The 19,927-nt window shown below is 49.1% G+C and overlaps 1 protein-coding gene across 1 annotated transcript; it reads right to left on the bottom strand.

Annotated features, from left to right (window-relative positions):
• Window positions 1–1,136: 1,136 nt before the first annotated feature.
• LOC120040855 (FH1/FH2 domain-containing protein 3-like) lies at window positions 1,137–19,198 on the bottom strand (the record flags this gene model as incomplete). The annotated part of the gene is made up of 7 exons (XM_038985855.1): window positions 1,137–1,377; window positions 2,866–3,021; window positions 3,467–4,225; window positions 9,487–9,698; window positions 11,498–11,641; window positions 18,567–18,733; window positions 18,999–19,198. Coding segments are annotated over 7 exons (1,851 nt in total), but the record flags the coding sequence as incomplete, so codon positions are not given.
• Between the last annotated feature and the right edge of the window lie 729 nt (window positions 19,199–19,927).

Here is a 19,927-nt window from a genome sequence, read left to right as displayed (position 1 = left end):
ATCCTCATGGATGACAGCTGACTGGAAGAGCGAAGATGATGTACAGCTGTGTAGAGACGAGCAGAACACTAGCCTGTCCCCAGATCAGTTTCTGCATGAGGCACGAGGACTATTCCATAATGAGAGCAGAACACTAGCCTGTCCCCAGATCAGTTTCTGAATGAGGCACGAGGACTATTCCATAATGAGACTAGCAGAACACTAGCCTGTACCCAGATCAGTTTCTGAATGAGGCACGAGGACTATTCCATAATGAGAGCAGAACACTAGCCTGGTCCTAGATCAGTTTCTGAATGAGGCACGAGGACTATTCCATAATGAGACTAGCAGAACACTAGCCTGTCCCCAGATCAGTTTCTGAATGAGGCACGAGGACTATTCCATAATGAGACTAGCAGAACACTAGCCTGTCCCCAGATCAGTTTCTGAATGAGGCACGAGGACTATTCCATAATGAGAGCAGAACACTAGCCTGTCCCCAGATCAGTTTCTGAATGAGGCACGAGGACTATTCCATAATGAGAGCAGAACACTAGCCTGTCCCCAGATCAGTTTCTGAATGAGGCACGAGGACTATTCCATAATGAGACGAGCAGAACACTAGTCTGGTCCCAGATCAGTTTCTGAATGAGGCACGAGGACTATTCCATAATGAGACTAGCAGAACACTAGCCTGGTCCTAGATCAGTTTCTGAATGAGGCACGAGGACTATTCCATAATGAGACTAGCAGAACACTAGCCTGTCCCCAGATCAGTTTCTGAATGAGGCACGAGGACTATTCCATAATGAGACGAGCAGAACACTAGCCTGGTCCTAGATCAGTTTCTGAATGAGGCACGAGGACTATTCCATAATGAGACTAGCAGAACACTAGCCTGGTCCTAGATCAGTTTCTGCATGAGGCACGAGGACTATTCCATAATGAGACTAGCAGAACACTAGCCTGTCCCCAGATCAGTTTCTGAATGAGGCACGAGGACTATTCCATAATGAGACTAGCAGAACACTAGCCTGTCCCCAGATCAGTTTCTGAATGAGGCACGAGGACTAGTCCATAATGAGACTAGCAGAACACTAGCCTGGTCCTAGATCAGTTTCTGAATGAGGCACGAGGACTATTCCATAATGAGAGCAGAACAGACTGCATCCAAGGCCAGATGCTTTAGGAATACGGGCCCCCCCCTGATCCTACCTTCTCCAGGGTTTCATAGTTGAGTTTGAAGGCCCAGAGCTGCAGTCGAGCGCTGAGGCCGCTGATGGAGGACAGGGTGAGGAGGAACTGTTCCGCTGAGCCCAGAGGGACATCAGGGTTGGCCAGCTGAGCCTCCTGGATCTTCTGCTTCTCCTCCTCACTAGGAGTCATCGTCAGGATTTTCTACAACACAACAGATGACTGGAGTTAGAGGAGGCATGGATTTTCTAGAGGGGGAAGAGAGAGGGGGATGACTGGAACAGATGACTGGATGCATGGATTTTCTAGAGGGGGAAGAGAGGGGGATGACTGTAGGCATGGATTTTCTAGAGGAGGAAGAGAGAGGGGGATGACTGGAACAGATGACTGGAGGCATGGATTTTCTAGAGGGGGAAGAGAGGGGGATGACTGGAGGCATGGATTTTCTAGAGGAGGAAGAGAGAGGGGGATGACTGGAGTCATGGATTTTCTAGAGGAGGAAGAGAGAGGGGGATGACTGGAACAGATGACTGGAACCATGGATTTTCTACAGGGGGAAGAGAGAGAGGGGGATGACTGGAACAATGGTTTTTCTAGAGGGAGATGAGGGGGTTGACTGGAACAGATTACTGGAACCATGGATTTTCTAGAGGAGGGAAGAGAGAGGGGAATGACTGGAACCATGGATTTTCTAGAGGGAGAAGAGAGAGAGGGATGACTGGAACCATGGATTTTCTAGAGGGAGAAGAGAGAGAGGGGGATGACTGGAACCATGGTTTTTCTAGAGGGGGAAGAGAGAGAGGGGGATGACTGGAACCATGTATTTTCTAGAGGAGGGAAGAGAGAGGGGGATGACTGGAATCATGGATTTTCTAGAGGGGGGAAGAGAGAGGGGGATGACTGGAACCATGGTTTTTCTAGAGGAGGGAAGAGAGAGGGGGATGACTGGAACCATGGATTTTCTAGAGGAGGGAAGAGAGAGGGGGATGACTGGAACCATGGATTTTCTAGAGGGGGAAGAGAGAGAGAGGGATGACTGGAACCATGGATTTTCTAGAGGAGGGAAGAGACAGGGGGATGACTGGAACCATGGATTTTCTAGAGGGGGAAGAGAGAGAGGGGGATGACTGGAACCATGGTTTTTCTAGAGGGGGAAGAGAGAGAGGGGGATGACTGGAACAGAGGACCTGAACCATGGATTTTCTAGAGGAGGGAAGAGAGGGGGATGACTGGAATCATGGATTTTCTAGAGGGGGAAGAGAGAGAGAGGGATGACTGGAACCATGGATTTTCTAGAGGGAGAGAGAGAGAGAGGGGGGATGACTGGAACAATGGATTTTCTAGAGGAGGAAGAGAGAGGGGGATGACTGGAACAGAGGACTAGAGTCATGGATTTGTACCACAGTGAAAGGAAAATCAGAAGACTAAGAAAGTGTGAGTAGTAGACATTTTTGTTATTTAAAAAAAAAAGGTGCTTTGTTGACAGAGAGATTTTCAGGTATACTGTCGTTGACAGTAAACATGAATTCAACTCCACTAGAGGAATAGTGTACTTCTCCTCCTGAACCCTTCACAGGTCACTGATGTTCAATGTCAGAGTGCACTGATCCTGGTGTAAACAGCCCTACAGATCCCATTCAATTGTAATTGTAATGGTAACAGCGCCACCCAGTGGTGGAAAGACAATATCACCTCGATGCCCTCCTTGTTGATGGCAAACTCGTCAAAGTTGAGGATGGCGGTCTTGATGACGTGGACAGCTGGTAGTACGGTCATGCCGATGTTGATGGTGTTACTCCTCTTGGAATCTAACACCAGTATCTCTGCCTTCTTCACTTCTGCTCCTTTCTGCAGGGACAAACAGCATAGAAAAGATTGTCAATTCACCAGTCAATTCACCAGTCAATTCCCCTGTCAATTCCCCTGTCAATTCCCCTGTCAATTCCCCTGTCAATTCCCCAGTCAATTCCCCAGTCAATTCCCCAGTCAATTCCCCAGTCAATTTCCCAGTCAATTTCCCAGTCAATTTCCCAGTCAATTTCCCAGTCAATTTCCCAGTCAATTTCCCAGTCAATTAACCTGTCAACCAATAGAGATTACAGTTAATATTGCTTTTACTTCATTCCTGCTTTACAGTATTTGAGACAGCTTTACACACATAGTTTACACAGGTAGTACAATTTACATCTTTTGCCAATTATTTGGCATATCTGATATTTTCCTTCATGTGTAAACAGCAACAAAAACACATTGAATCTGATCTTTTGATTTCTGAGCTGATGTAACCCCTCACCTTCAGAGCCACGGGTAGCTCCTTGGCCTTGGACTCAAACAGGTGTTCCAGCTTGGCCGTATCCACGGCGACCTTATCCAGCGACGCCCACACCGTCCCGCGTCCGAATTTACACTTCCTGGGACTGTCTGACTGTTTGAGTTCCTTCCAGAACAACTTGACCGTCTTTCTCTTCTTGGCAAAGGCCGGGTCGGGAGCCTGGGAGGAAGAGGAGGAGGAGGAGGAGAAAGGGGGAGGGGGAGCTCCAGGAGGAGGTGGAGGAGGAGGGGCGCAGAGACCTCCACCCGGTGGGGGAGGAGGTGGAGGAGGGAGACTCATACACGGCGCCCCGGGAGGAGGAGGAGGGGGTGGAGGAGGAGCGGAGGCTAGTCCAGGCATAGGTGGAGGAGGAGGTGGGATGCCACCGCCGCCGCCAGCCCGACCAACACCTACGTCGAAGACATCCACGTCCAGAACATCTATATCCTCCTCCTCCATGAGGTCAGAGAAGTCCAGGTCTTTAATCTTCAGGGCTTTGGAGCTGGGTTGGAGCTGGTCCCAGGCGTCTGTCTGTCTGTCCCTGGCCAGTGGGGTCATCTGGGTTTTCTCCAGGTTTCGGGAGTGGGTCTCTGCGTCGATGCTGTACTGCGGCCGGACTTGCCGGTGCTGCTGCTCCTCTGCAAGCCTGGCCCGCGCCGCCTGGGCACTGCCACCCAGACCCTGCAGCTCTGCCCTCCTGGAACTGCTGTCCTCACTGGGTAGAGGCTGGGCCTGCTGGGCCTGGGGGAATGGATCAGTTAGTTCATCATGGCTATCTGTATCCATTACAAAATGTGGCAATCGAAAGATTGAACATTTGAGTGATGTTTTCCATAAGCTGGACAGACACAATGCATTTAAATTAAAATAAACACAAAGCTGTTTTTTTATTTAGCTCCCTCCCCCCGCTATAGATCAGTCAGCATGTGTCTAGTATGCATGCACACAACTTACTATATTTTGAAGTGAAAAACGATAATTTATAAAAAAATAAATAAATACAAACTTCGATTGATCAATTAATCGACCCAAGCTACTAATGGATTCTGAAAGACTGGTGTTAAACTCATCCCTACCATGTGGCCGAGGGTGATGTAACAGTCCCAGCCAGTTTCAGGCCTCGTCTCCTCTACCTAGGGTGATGTAACAGTCAGAGCCAGTTTCAGGCCTCATGTCTCCTCTACCTAGGGTGATGTAACAGTCCAAGCCAGTTTCAGGCTTCATGTCTCCTCTACCTAGGGTGATGTAACAGTCCAAGCCAATTTCAGGCCTCATGTCTCCTCAACCTAGGGTGATGTAACAGTCCAAGCCAGTTTCAGGCCTCATGTCTCCTCAACCTAGGGTGATGTAACAGTCCAAGCCAGTTTCAGGCCTCATGTCTCCTCAACCTAGGGTGATGTAACAGTCCAAGCCAGTTTCAGGCCTCATGTCTCCTCTACCTAGGGTGATGTAACAGTCCCAGCCACAGTTTCAGGCCTCATGTCTCCTCTACCTAGGGTGATGTAACAGTCCCAGCCACAGTTTCAGGCCTCATGTCTCCTCTACCTAGGGTGATGTAACAGTCCAAGCCAGTTTCAGGCCTCATGTCTCCTCTACCTAGGGTGATGTAACAGTCCCAGCCACAGTTTCAGGCCTCATGTCTAGTCTACCTAGGGTGATGTAACAGTCCCAGCCACAGTTTCAGGCCTCATGTCTAGTCGCTATAGGTTTGAATCTGGCCTACTAGACACCTGCCTGACGACTCAAACTGAATTATTCCACTCTTCTACGTTCGATACAAACTTCAGTCTGAGACTGCCATCGTTGAAGTCATTTACGGTGACGTCAAAATGAGGGGTGATGGGCCTCCCGAGTGGCGCAGTGGTCTAAGGCACTGCATCGCAGTGCTAGCTGTGCTACTAGAGATTCTGGGTTCGAGTCCAGGCTCTGTCGCAACCGGCCGCGACCGGGATACCCACCGGGCGGCACACAATTGGCCCAGCGTCGTCCGGGTTAGGGGAGGGTTTGGCCCAGCGTCGTCCGGGTTAGGGGAGGGTTTGGCCCAGCGTCGTCCGGGTTAGGGGAGGGTTTGGCCCAGCGTCGTCCGGGTTAGGGGAGGGTTTGGCCCAGCGTCGTCCGGGTTAGGGGAGGGTTTGGCCCAGCGTCGTCCGGGTTAGGGGAGGGTTTGGCCCAGCGTCGTCCGGGTTAGGGGAGGGTTTGGCCCAGCGTCGTCCGGGTTAGTGGAGGGTTTGGCCCAGCGGCGTCCGGGTTAGGGGAGGGTTTGGCCCAGCGTCGTCCGGGTTAGGGGAGGGTTTGGCCCAGCGTCGTCCGGGTTAGGGGAGGGTTTGGCCCAGCGTCGTCCGGGTTAGGGGAGGGTTTGGCCCAGCGTCGTCCGGGTTAGGGGAGGGTTTGGCCCAGCGTCGTCCGGGTTAGGGGAGGGTTTGGCCCAGCGTCGTCCGGGTTAGGGGAGGGTTTGGCCCAGCGTCGTCCGGGTTAGGGGAGGGTTTGGCCCAGCGTCGTCCGGGTTAGGGGAGGGTTTGGCCCAGCGTCGTCCGGGTTAGGGGAGGGTTTGGCCCAGCGTCGTCCGGGTTAGGGGAGGGTTTGGCCCAGCGTCGTCCGGGTTAGTGGAGGGTTTGGCCCAGCGGCGTCCGGGTTAGGGGAGGGTTTGGCCCAGCGTCGTCCGGGTTAGGGGAGGGCGCCCAGCGTCGTCCGGGTTAGGGGAGGGCGCCCAGCGTCGTCCGGGTTAGGGGAGGGCGCCCAGCGTCGTCCGGGTTAGTGGAGGGCGCCCAGCGTCGTCCGGGTTAGGGGAGGGCGCCCAGCGTCGTCCGGGTTAGGGGAGGGCGCCCAGCGTCGTCCGGGTTAGGGGAGGGTTTGGCCCAGCGTCGTCCGGGTTAGGGGAAGGTTTGGCCCAGCGGCGTCCGGGTTAGGGGAGGGTTTGGCCCAGCGGCGTCCGGGTTAGGGGAGGGTTTGGCCCAGCGTCGTCCGGGTTAGGGGAGGGTTTGGCCCAGCGTCGTCCGGGTTAGGGGAGGGTTTGGCCCAGCGTCGTCCGGGTTAGGGGAGGGTTTGGCCCAGCGTCGTCCGGGTTAGGGGAGGGTTTGGCCCAGCGTCGTCCGGGTTAGGGGAGGGTTTGGCCAGCAGGGATGTCCTTGTCCCATCGCGCTCTAGCGACTCCTGTGGTGAGCTGGGCGTAGTGCAGGCTGACGCGGTCGCCAGGTGTACGGTGTTTCCTCCGACACATTGGTGCAGCTGGCTTCCGGGTTAAGAAGCAGTGCGGCTTGGTGGGGTTGTGTCCGTACGGGAGTTGCAGCGTTGAGACAAGACTGTAACTACCAATCGGATTCCACAGATTTTGGGAGAAAAAAGGGGTGTTGTACAAAACAAAGTCATCAGCGATTGGATCGTCTCTAACCAATCAGAGTATCAAAAAGAATGACAATTGTGTGTTCTGGCTCTGGCCCAAACCCATTGGTTTCTGGGACCAATCAGAACAGTTAGAATCTGTTCACGTTCTAGAAATTGGTCGGGGAGGTACTCAGATCCAGACTCATTACGGATAAGTTTCTAACGTCCGTGGGCGTGGCCTAGCATTTGTCTGAGCAAGGAGTTTGGGTAGCCAGACAACCTTGACACAACCTCTCTGTATCTTCCGCACTGTCATCCTCTATCTGTTCAATAAAGTCAGAACAGATCCCCACTGTCTTCCTCCCTCTATCTGTTCAATAAAGTCAGAACAGATCCCCACTGTCTTTCTCTCTGTTCAATAACGTCAGAACAGATCCCCACTGTCTTCCTGTCTCTGTTCAATAAAGTCTGAACAGATCCCCACTGTCTTCCTGTCTCTGTTCAATAAAGTCAGAACAGATCCCCACTGTCTTCCTGTCTCTGTTCAATAAAGTCAGAACAGATCCCCACTGTCTTCCTGTCTCTGTTCAATAAAGTCTGAACAGATCCCCACTGTCTTCCTCTCTCTGTTCAATAACGTCAGAACAGATCCCCACTGTCTTCCTGTCTCTGTTCAATAATGTCAGAACAGATCCCCACTGTCTTCCTGTCTCTGTTCAATAACGTCTGAACAGATCCCCACTGTCTTCCTGTCTCTGTTCAATAAAGTCTGAACAGATCCCCACTGTGATCCTCTCTCTGTTCAATAAAGTCAGAACAGATCCCCACTGTCTTCCTGTCTCTATCTGTTCAATAAAGTCAGAACAGATCCCCACTGTCTTCCTCTATCTGTTCAATAAAGTTAGAACAGATCTCCACTGTCTTCCTCTATCTGTTCAATAAAGTCAGAACAGATCCCCAATGTCTTCCTCTCTCTCTCTGTTCAATAAAGTCAGAACAGATCCCCACTGTGATCCTCTCTCTGTTCAATAAAGTCAGAACAGATCCCCACTGTCTTCCTCCCTCTATCTGTTCAATAACGTCAGAACAGATCCCCACTGTCATCCTCTCTCTCTCTGTTCAATAAAGTCAGAACAGATCCCCACTGTCTTCCTCTCTCTCTCTGTTCAATAACGTCAGAACAGATCCCCACTGTCTTCCTGTCTCTATCTGTTCAATAACGTCAGAACAGATCCCCACTGTCTTCCTCTCTCTGTTCAATAAAGTCAGAACAGATCCCCACTGTCTTCCTCTCTCTGTTCAATAAAGTCAGAACAGATCCCCACTGTCTTCCTCTCTCTCTCTGTTCAATAAAGTCAGAACAGATCCCCACTGTCTTCCTCTCTCTATCTGTTCAATAAAGTCAGAACAGATCCCCACTGTCTTCCTCCCTCTATCTGTTCAATAACGTCAGAACAGATCCCCACTGTCTTCCTCTCTCTCTCTGTTCAATAACGTCAGAACAGATCCCCACTGTCTTCCTGTCTCTATCTGTTCAATAACGTCAGAACAGATCCCCACTGTCTTCCTCTCTGTTCAATAAAGTCAGAACAGATCCCCACTGTCTTCCTCTCTCTCTCTGTTCAATAACGTCAGAACAGATCCCCACTGTCTTCCTGTCTCTATCTGTTCAATAACGTCAGAACAGATCCCCACTGTCTTCCTCTCTCTCTCTGTTCAATAAAGTCAGAACAGATCCCCACTGTCATCCTCTATATGTTCAATAACGTCAGAACAGATCCCCACTGTCTTCCTCCCTCTATCTGTTCAATAAAGTCAGAACAGATCCCCACTGTGATCCTCTCTCTGTTCAATAAAGTCAGAACAGATCCCCACTGTCTTCCTCCCTCTATCTGTTCAATAACGTCAGAACAGATCCCCACTGTCATCCTCTCTCTCTCTGTTCAATAAAGTCAGAACAGATCCCCACTGTCTTCCTCTCTCTCTCTGTTCAATAACGTCAGAACAGATCCCCACTGTCTTCCTGTCTCTATCTGTTCAATAACGTCAGAACAGATCCCCACTGTCTTCCTCTCTCTGTTCAATAAAGTCAGAACAGATCCCCACTGTCTTCCTCTCTCTGTTCAATAAAGTCAGAACAGATCCCCACTGTCTTCCTCTCTCTCTCTGTTCAATAAAGTCAGAACAGATCCCCACTGTCTTCCTCTCTCTATCTGTTCAATAACGTCAGAACAGATCCCCACTGTCTTCCTCTCTCTCTCTGTTCAATAACGTCAGAACAGATCCCCACTGTCTTCCTGTCTCTATCTGTTCAATAACGTCAGAACAGATCCCCACTGTCTTCCTCTCTCTGTTCAATAAAGTCAGAACAGATCCCCACTGTCTTCCTCTCTCTCTCTGTTCAATAACGTCAGAACAGATCCCCACTGTCTTCCTGTCTCTATCTGTTCAATAACGTCAGAACAGATCCCCACTGTCTTCCTCTCTCTCTCTGTTCAATAAAGTCAGAACAGATCCCCACTGTCATCCTCTATATGTTCAATAACGTCAGAACAGATCCCCACTGTCTTCCTCCCTCTATCTGTTCAATAAAGTCAGAACAGATCCCCACTGTCATCCTCTATCTGTTCAATAAAGTTAGAACATTTGATTGAAAAAAAAAGACCGTAATGAATTCCTACCTTGAGGCTAGATAGACGTTCCTTCACACTGCTACCAGCCCTGCCCAGCCCTCTGCAGTCCTCTGGCTCTCCGGAGAGGCTCTCCTCGGGGTCGAGGTCGGGGTCGGTGCCTGACGGGCTCTTCAGGGGACCGGCCGAGGAGTTCTTGGCGTCGAGCATGTTCAGCATGAACTTCCTCTCATTGGAGAGTGTTTTCCGCTGGACACTGACACCTACAGGAGAGGAGGGGAAGGACAACTGCATGTTACGATCATCATATTCACACACATAGCATTATATATAGATAGAGATAATATATATATATCTATATATATATAGAGATAATATATATAGATAGAGATAATATATATCTATATACATATATAGATAGAGATAATATATATAGATAGAGATAATATATATATATACATATATAGATAGAGATAATATATACACTGCTCAAAAAAATAAAGGGAACACTTAAACACAATGTAACTCCAAGTCAATCACACTTCTGTGAAATCAAACTGTCCACTTAGGAAGCAACACTGATTGACAATACATTTCACATGCTGTTGTGCAAATGGAATAGACAAAAGGTGGAAATTATAGGCAATTAGCAAGACACCCCCAATAAAGGAATGGTTCTGCAGGTGGTGACCACAGACCACTTCTCATTTCCTATGCTTCCTGGCTGATGTTTTGGTCACTTTTGAATGCTGGCGGTGCTTTCACTCTAGTGGTAGCATGAGACGGAGTCTACAACCCACACAAGTGGCTCAGGTAGTGCAGTTCATCCAGGATGGCACATCAATGCGAGCTGTGGCAAAAAGGTTTGCTGTGTCTGTCAGCGTAGTGTCCAGAGCATGGAGGCGCTACCAGGAGACAGGCCAGTACATCAGGAGACGTGGAGGAGGCCGTAGGAGGGCAACAACCCAGCAGCAGGACCGCTACCTCCGCCTTTGTGCAAGGAGGTGCACTGCCAGAGCCCTGCAAAATGACCTCCAGCAGGCCACAAATTCCCCCCCCCCCCCCCCCCCCCCGTTATCTTCAAAGCCAGACAAAAATACAATATTATGGTTTGAAATTAGCTACTGGATATGAGCATTCCACAACAGAGCGTTGCTGCCCTCCGAGTCTGGAGGACCGGACAGAGTGTTGCTGCCCCCCCCGAGTCTGGAGGATCGGACAGAGCGTTGCTGCCCCCCCCCCCCCCCCCCCCGAGTCCGGAGGACCGGACAGAGCGTTGCTGCCCTCCCCCCCCCCCGAGTCCGGAGGACCGGACAGAGCGTTGCTGCCCCCTCCGAGTCCGGAGGACCGGACAGAGCGTTGCTGCCCCCTCCGAGTCCGGAGGACCGGACAGAGCGTTGCTGCCCCCTCCGAGTCCGGAGGACCGGACAGAGCGTTGCTGCCCCCTCCGAGTCCGGAGGACCGGACAGAGCGTTGCTGCCCCCTCCGAGTCCGGAGGACCGGACAGAGCGTTGCTGCCCCCTCCGAGTCCGGAGGACCGGACAGAGCGTTGCTGCCCCCTCCGAGTCCGGAGGACCGGACAGAGCGTTGCTGCCCCCTCCGAGTCCGGAGGACCGGACAGAGCGTTGCTGCCCCCTCCGAGTCCGGAGGACCGGACAGAGCGTTGCTGCCCCCTCCGAGTCCGGAGGACCGGACAGAGCGTTGCTGCCCCCTCCGAGTCCGGAGGACCGGACAAAGTGTTGCTGTCCTCTACTATCTTGGTCTCTATTGAATTCAGTGTATCTGCAGGTACAACCTATGGTAGTGGTTGACAAACCTCGGGTTTTCAGTTGTGACAAACCCAAAAGGAGTTATCTTGTGGCCCGCTAGATAACCTAAGGAATGATTGTAGCCACAACCTTGTCTGTAACTCAGCTGATAATATACAGCCAGTAGACAGGCTGGTCCCTGTATAATATACAGTCAGTAGAAGTGGCAGAGGGGAAGGGGCAGAGGGGAAGGGGCAGAGGGGAAGGGGCAGGGGCAGTATATTTAGAAGGAGGGTTGGATGTTAATCTCTTGCCTGGTTCATTATGGGTCGCCTGGGTGTCTGCTGGGTCAGGCTGCTCCAGGGTTCTCTGGATGGGGCCAGTCTCTCCTGAGACCTGCCTCCCTGCGTGGAGCTCTGGCTGGGGCTCTGTTCCTGCACCGCTGGCCTGGAACGGGGCTGTTGGCACACACAGACACACACAGACACAAAACCCAATAAGTAAAAACATTCACAACTGAATCAACTACATTTTAAATAATGAGTGAATTTCCATTTGAAATGTTACTGGCAGAGCATAATGGCAGTGAGTGTACTTCAGAGAAATGCCCCCCAGACTCACATTCAACTTCAATGTGAAAGGCCCTCTGCCCTTCTCTGCCAAAGTCTTTTCACTTGTCTGAGTGTGTGTGTGTGTGTAAAACAGAGAGAGACAGATAGACAGACAGAGAGACAGACAGAGCGACAGACAGAGCGACAGACAGAGAGAGAAAGAGAAAGAGAAGAGAGAGGAGGGAGAGGCAAGAGAGGCGAGAGAGATAGAGGAGAGAGAGAGCGAGATACAATCGGAAGTTTAAATACACCTTAGCCAAATACATTTAAACTCAGTTTTTCACAATTCCTGACATTTAATCCTAGTAAACATTCCCTGTCTTAGGTCAGTTAGGATCACCACTTTATTTCATGAATGTGAAATGTCAGAATAATAGGAGAGCGAGTCCCTCCTGCAGCAAAGAAACCCCACAATATGATGCTGCCACCCCCGTGCTTCATGGTTGGGATGGTGATCTTTGGCTTGCAAGCCTCCCCCTTTTTCCTCTAAACCTAACGATGGTCATTATGGCCAAACAGTTCTATTTTTGTTTCATCAGAACAGAGGACATTTCTCCAAAAAGTACGATCTTTGTCCCCATGTGCAGTTGCAAACCGTAGTCCGGCTTTTTTATGGCGGTTTGGGAGCAGTGGCTTCTTCCTTGCTGAGCGGCCTTTCAGGTTATGTTGATATAGGACTCGTTTTACTGTGGATATAGACACTTTTGTACCTGTTTCCTCCAGCATCTTCACAAGGTCCTTTGCTGTTGTTCTGGGATTGATTTGCACTTTTTGCACCAAAGTACGTTCATTTCTAGGAGACAGAACGCGTCTCCTTCCTGAGCGGTGTGATGGTTGCGTGGTCCCATGGTGTTTATACTTGCGTACTATTGTTTGTACAGATGAACGTGGTACCTTCAGGCGTTTGGAAATTGCTCCCAAGGATGAACCATACTTGTGGAGGTCTACAATTTTTTTTCTGAGGTCTTGGCTAATTTCTTTTTATTTTCCCATGATGTCAAGCAAAGAGGCACTGAGTTTGAAGGTAGGCCTTGAAATATATCCACAGGTACACCTCCAATTGACTCAAATGATGTCAATTAGCCTATCAGAAGCTTCTAAAGCCATGACATCATTTTCTGGAATTTTCCAAGCTGTTTAAAGGCACAGTCAACTTCGTGTATGTAAACGTCTGACCCACTGGAATTGTGATACAGTGAATTTTAACTGAAATAATCTGTCTGTAAACAATTATTGGAAACATTACTTGTGTCATGCACAAAGTAGATGTCCTAACCGACTTGCCAAAACTATAGTTTGTTAACAAGAAATTTGTGGAGTGGTTGAAAAACTAGTTTTAATGAATCCAACCTAAGTGTATATAAACTTCCGACTTCAACTGTATATAGAGGAATGAGAGAGAGAGAGAGAGGTGAGATAGAAGAATGCAAAAATCTAAGAAAGAAATGTCCAACCTGAAAACCAGAAAACCTGATCCTGAAAACCTGAGTCTATGCCTTCACTACGGTGAATCTCTAAAACAATACAGAAATACACAAGAGTTATATATCCAACACAAAGAGGGTAAAACATATACATGATCAAATACAAATCTTATAATCAGCTATTAAAGACTACCAGAACCCACTGGATTCTCCAGTTATATTGAATGAACTACAGGACAAAATACAAACCCTCCAAACCAAAAAGGCCTGTGGTGTTGATGGTATCCTCAATGAAATGATAAAATATACAGACCACACATTCCAATTGTCTATACTAATACTCTTTAACATCGTCCTCAACTCTGGAATCTTCCCCAATATTAGGAACCAAGGACTGATCACCTCAATCCACTAAAGTGGAGACAAATTTGACCCCAATAACTACGGTGGGAAACGCATCAACAGCAACCTTGGGGAAAATCCTCTGCATTATCATTAACAACAGACTCGTACATTTCCTCAGTGAAAACAATGTACTGAGCAAATGTCAAATTGGCTTTTTACCAAATTATCGTACGACAGACCACGTATTCACCCTGCACACCCTAATTGACAAACAAACAAACCAAAACAAAGGCAAAGTCTTCTCATGCTTTGTTGATTTCAAAAAAGCTTTTGACTCAATTTGGCATGAGGGTCTGCTATACAAATTGATGGAAAGTGGGGTTGGGGGGAAAAACATACAACATTATAAAATCAATGCACACAAAATCGGCAAAAAACACACACATTTCTTCCCACAGGGCCGTGGGGTGAGACAGGGATGCAGCTTGAGCCCCACCCTCTTCAACATATATATCAACGAATTGGCGCGGGCACTAGACCAGTCTGCAGCACCCGGCCTCACCCTACTAGAATCTGAAGTCAAACGTCTACTGATGATCTGGTGCTTCTGTCCCCGACCAAGGAGGGCCTACAGCAGCACCTAGATCTGTCCCCGACCAAGGAGGGCCTACAGCAGCACCTAGATCTGTCCCCGACCAAGGAGGGCCTACAGCAGCACCTAGATCTGTCCCCGACCAAGGAAGGCCTACAGCAGCACCTAGATCTGTCCCCGACCAAGGAGGGCCTACAGCAGCACCTAGATCTGTCCCCGACCAAGGAGGGCCTCCAGCAGCACCTAGATCTGTCCCCGACCAAGGAGGGTCTACAGCAGCACCTAGATCTGTCCCAACCTAGGAGGGCCTACAGCAGCACCTAGATCTGTCCCAACCTAGGAGGGCCTACAGCAGCACCTAGATATGTCCCCAACCTAGGAGGGTCTACAGCAGCACCTAGATCTGTCCCCGACCAAGGAGGGCCTACAGCAGCACCTAGATCTGTCCCAACCAAGGAGGGCCTACAGCAGCACCTAGATCTTCTGCACAGATTATGGGCCCTGACAGTAAATCTCAGTAAGTAATGGTGTTCCAGAAAGGTCCAGTCGCTAGGACCACAAATACAAATCCCATCTAGACACTTTTGCCCTAGAGCACACAAAAAACTATACAACCTTGGCCTAAACATCACAGGTAACTTCCACAAAGCTGTGAACGATCTGAGAGACAAGACAAGAAGGGCCTTCTACGCCATCAAAAGGAACATAAAGTTCGACATTCCAATTAGGATCTGGCTAAAAATACTTGAATGAGTTATAAAACCCATTGCCATTTATGGTTGTGAGGTCTGGGGTCCGCTCACCAACCAAGACTTCACAAAATGGGACAAACACCGAATTGAGACTCTGCATGCAAAATTCTGCAAAAATATCAGAGCAGAATACCCACTAATGATAAAATCCAGAAATGAGCCGTTAAATTCTACAACCATCTAAAAGGAAGTGATTCCCAAACCTTCCATAACAAAGCCATCACCTGCAGAGAGACGAACCTGGGGAAGAGTCCCCTAAGCAAGCTGGTCCTGGGGCTCTGTTCACAAACACAATCAGACCCCACAGAGCCCCAGGACAGCAACACAATTAGACACAACCAAATCATGAGAAAACAAAAAAGATAATTATTTCCCATGTGTCAAGTAATTAACAAAAAAACAGAGCAAACTAGAATGCTATTTGGCCCTAAACAGAGAGTACACAGTTTAGGGCCACATGCAGAATCTGCCACAGTGGCAGGTCTATTCCTCCTCAGTAACTGTTACTATTCCAGGTCTATTCCTCCTCAGTAACTGTTACTATTCCAGGTCTATTCCTCCTCAGTAACTGTTACTATTCCAGGTATATTCCTCCTCAGTAACTATTCCAGGTCTATTCCTCCTCAGTAACTGTTACTATTCCAGGTCTATTCCTCCTCATTAACTGTTACTATTCCAGGTCTATTCCTCCTCAGTAACTGTTACTATTCCAGGTCTATTCCTCCTCAGTAACTGTTACTATTCCAGGTATATTCCTCCTCAGTAACTGTTACTATTCCAGGTCTATTCCTCCTCAGTAACTATAAACTAATCCAGGTCTATTCCTCCTCAGTAACTATAAACTATTCCAGGTCTATTCCTCCTCAGTAACTATAAACTATTCCAGGTCTATTCCTCCTCAGTAACTGTTACTATTCCAGGTCTATTCCTCCTCAGTAACTGTTACTATTCCTGTTCTATTCCTCCTCAGTAACTATGAACTATTCCAGGTCTATTCCTCCTCAGTAACTATGAACTATTCCAGGTCTATTCCTCCTCAGTAACTATTAACTATTCCAGGTATATTCCTCCTCAGTAACTATTACTATTCCAGGTCTATTCCTCCTCAGTAACTGTAACTATTCCAGGTCTATTCCTCCTCTGTAACTATTCCAGGTCTATTCCTCCTCTGTAACTATTCCAGGTCTATTCCTCCTCTGTAACTATTACTATTCCAGGTCTATTCCTCCTCAGTAACTGTTACTATTCCAGGTCTATTCCTCCTCAGTAACTGTTACTATTCCAGGTCTATTCCTCCTCAGTAACTGTTACTACTCCAGGTATATTCCTCCTCAGTAACTATAAACTATTCCAGGTCTATTCCTCCTCAGTAACTGTAACTATTCCAGGTCTATTCCTCCTCAGTAACTGTTACTATTCCAGGTCTATTCCTCCTCAGTAACTATTCCAGGTCTATTCCTCCTCAGTAACTATGAACTATTCCAGGTCTATTCCTCCTCTGTAACTATTACTATTCCAGGTCTATTCCTCCTCAGTAACTATGAACTATTCCAGGTCTATTCCTCCTCTGTAACTATTACTATTCCAGGTCTATTCCTCCTCAGTAACTATTAACTATTCCAGGTCTATTCCTCCTCACTAACTATTAACTATTCCTGGTATATTCCTCCTCAGTAACTGTTACTATTCCAGGTCTATTCATCCTCAGTAACTATGAACTATTCCAGGTCTATTCCTCCTCAGTAACTATTAACTATTCCAGGTATATTCCTCCTCAGTAACTGTTACTATTCCAGGTCTATTCCTCCTCAGTAACTATTAACTATTCCAGGTATATTCCTCCTCAGTAACTGTTACTATTCCAGGTCTATTCCTCCTCAGTAACTATTACTATTCCAGGTCTATTCCTCCTCAGTAACTGTAACTATTCCAGGTCTATTCCTCCTCAGTAACTATTAACTATTCCTGGTATATTCCTCCTCAGTAACTGTTACTATTCCAGGTCTATTCATCCTCAGTAACTATGAACTATTCCAGGTCTATTCCTCCTCAGTAACTATTAACTATTCCAGGTATATTCCTCCTCAGTAACTGTTACTATTCCAGGTCTATTCCTCCTCAGTAACTATTAACTATTCCAGGTATATTCCTCCTCAGTAACTGTTACTATTCCAGGTCTATTCCTCCTCAGTAACTATTACTATTCCAGGTCTATTCCTCCTCAGTAACTGTAACTATTCCAGGTCTATTCCTCCTCAGTAACTATTAACTATTCCAGGTCTATTCCTTCTCAGTAACTATTAACTATTCCAGGTCTATTCCTCCTCAGTAAGTATTCCTCCTCTATTCCAGCTATTCCAGGTCTCTAATGAGAAACTGTCGAACCTTCCCAGCATGAGTTGAGGCAATGTTAGGTAACGTCCTGCCCCTGTCTGACACTGCAGGGCCTGGACGTCTCCAATCTGACTGGAAAAGAAGTAAGGATTAACCGCTCCTCCTCTCGCTCCCGACAACACTTCCTCATTCTGAGGTGTTGTGACGACGCACAAAGCGGTTGCCGACCACGCCCGAGCACCATGCGCATGTCACTAACAATTAGAACGGCTCAATGAGGGTCTGAGAGGAGAGATGTTTCCAGGACAGGGCCCTACCGGGTCAGGCTGTTAGGGGGTACTGTACCTGGGACCTGGGACTAGGGTAGGGGCTGGTTTCAGCTGGGGTATTTGGGCTAGAGGACGAGGGTACGGCAGGGTTAGGGTACTGTACCTGGGACTAGGGTAGGGGCTGGTTTCAGCTGGGGTATTTGGGCTAGAGGACGAGGGTACGGCAGGGTTAGGGTACTGTACCTGGGACCTGGGGCTAGGGTAGGGGCTGGTTTCAGCTGGGGTATTTGGGCTAGAGGACGAGGGTACGGCAGGGTTAGGGTACTGTACCTGGGACTAGGGTAGGGGCTGGTTTCAGCTGGGGTATTTGGGCTAGAGGACGAGGATACGGCAGGGTTAGGGTACTGTACCTGGGACTAGGGTAGGGGCTGGTTTCAGCTGGGGTATTTGGGCTAGAGGACGAGGATACGGCAGGGTTAGGGTACTGTACCTGGGACTAGGGTAGGGGCTGGTTTCAGCTGGGGTATTTGGGCTAGAGGACGAGGGTACGGCAGGGTTAGGGTACTGTACCTGGGACTAGGGTAGGGGCTGGTTTCAGCTGGGGTATTTGGGCTAGAGGACGAGGGTACGGCAGGGTTAGGGTACTGTACCTGGGACTAGGGTAGGGGCTGGTTTCAGCTGGGGTATTTGGGCTAGAGGACGAGGATACGGCAGGGTTAGGGTACTGTACCTGGGACTAGGGTAGGGGCTGGTTTCAGCTGGGGTATTTGGGCTAGAGGACGAGGGTACGGCAGGGTTAGGGTACTGGACCTGGGCTAGGGTAGGGGCTGGTTTCAGCTGGGGTATTTGGGCTAGAGGACGAGGGTACGGCAGGGTTAGGGTACTGTACCTGGGACTAGGGTAGGGGCTGGTTTCAGCTGGGGTATTTGGGCTAGAGGACGAGGGTACGGCAGGGTTAGGGTACTGTACCTGGGACCTGGGACTAGGGTAGGGGCTGGTTTCAGCTGGGGTATTTGGGCTAGAGGACGAGGGTACGGCAGGGTTAGGGTACTGTACCTTCAGTGGGTGTACTGGGGCTGCTGTCTGCAGATGAGGTCTCCTCCTCTGCCCTGGGGGACGTGACTACGGGGTCATCCTGGGACAGTTTATCCTGGAGCTTGTCCTGTTGGCTCCTACTCGTCTTCTCCCACTGGGTGGCGACCAGGTTGCGGAGGAAGGTGCCTCTACAGGAACACAGACATGGAGGAAACTGGAGGTGACTGAGCCGCCATGGAGGGGGGGGGGGTCGACAACACCATTACGGGGCAAGCATGGCAAAAACCAAATCATCCAGGATCACAGCAACAAAACAATAGATTAGACAGATTAGAAGAGAGAGACAAGCCCCCACAGGACCTGAACCAGACACACTGATTATAGTCTAGAAATACACAAATATAATTTATAACCAAAGAATTTGATGTTGATTCCCCAGAACAGATACCATACCCTGCAGCATGGCTGTGATAGCCATTACGCTTCTCGGCCCCTGCCACAGATACGCTGCCCACGCTCTCAGATGGCACGGTCCTAGCCAGCGACAGAAGCCAAGCCAACCACCACACCACCACACCCTCACCACACCAGGAACTACCTCTCCCTCTCCCTCTCTCTCTCCCCAGGGGAGGGCTCAGTAGGGGCGGGGGCAGCTACTCCAGATAAAACAGGCCCACCTGGATCACTGCAATACATCATTCAGACTTACTGCTGTTAATCTTCTCTCTAAGTATTGAGTCGTTTCATTTTACCGTCCAAAGGGACTGTATGCAGCCGGCTATAGCCTCGTATCCCCTGTGGACCGGTTCGTACAGAAAACCAACATTTAGGCTGCAAAGGCGTAGATTTCCTACTTAACTCGATTTAATGTTGAGAGGGCGAAGAAAAAAAACCTGGAGAAAATATTTGTAATTTCTTTATGAAACACCATTTTCCACCACCGCGCTAGCTTAGCTAATGCTAATCCCGGTCCACGCTAGAGAGTGTTAAAACGATCAGATCAGGGGTGGAAAAAAAAACAGGACTGCTGCAACCTGATTGGCTGAACGCAGTACGGTACATCCGGGGATTAGCATTAGCTACTCTAGCATGGCGGTGGGAAATGGTGTCCTGGGATTAGCATTAGCTACTCTAGTGTATGTATGGTGGTGGAAAATGGTTGTTCTGGGATTAGCATTAGCTACGCTAGCATGGTGGGATTAGCATTAGCTACGCTAGCATGGTGGTGGAAAATGGCTCCAACCCAACATCAACATGTGAAATGGCTTTTCTATGTTTTGTAGTAAAAAAAGATGGAGGGTTGTCCCTCACTCTAACCAACTAGTCTACAGGCTCCCTCCACTAGTCTACCTGCCTCCCTCCACTCTAACCACTAGTCTACC

Source organism: Salvelinus namaycush, unplaced genomic scaffold (genome assembly GCF_016432855.1).
Source record: "Salvelinus namaycush isolate Seneca unplaced genomic scaffold, SaNama_1.0 Scaffold3866, whole genome shotgun sequence".
In the NCBI taxonomy this organism is placed as follows: domain Eukaryota; kingdom Metazoa; phylum Chordata; class Actinopteri; order Salmoniformes; family Salmonidae; genus Salvelinus; species Salvelinus namaycush.
This window is presented reverse-complemented; position numbering and strand designations above follow the sequence as displayed.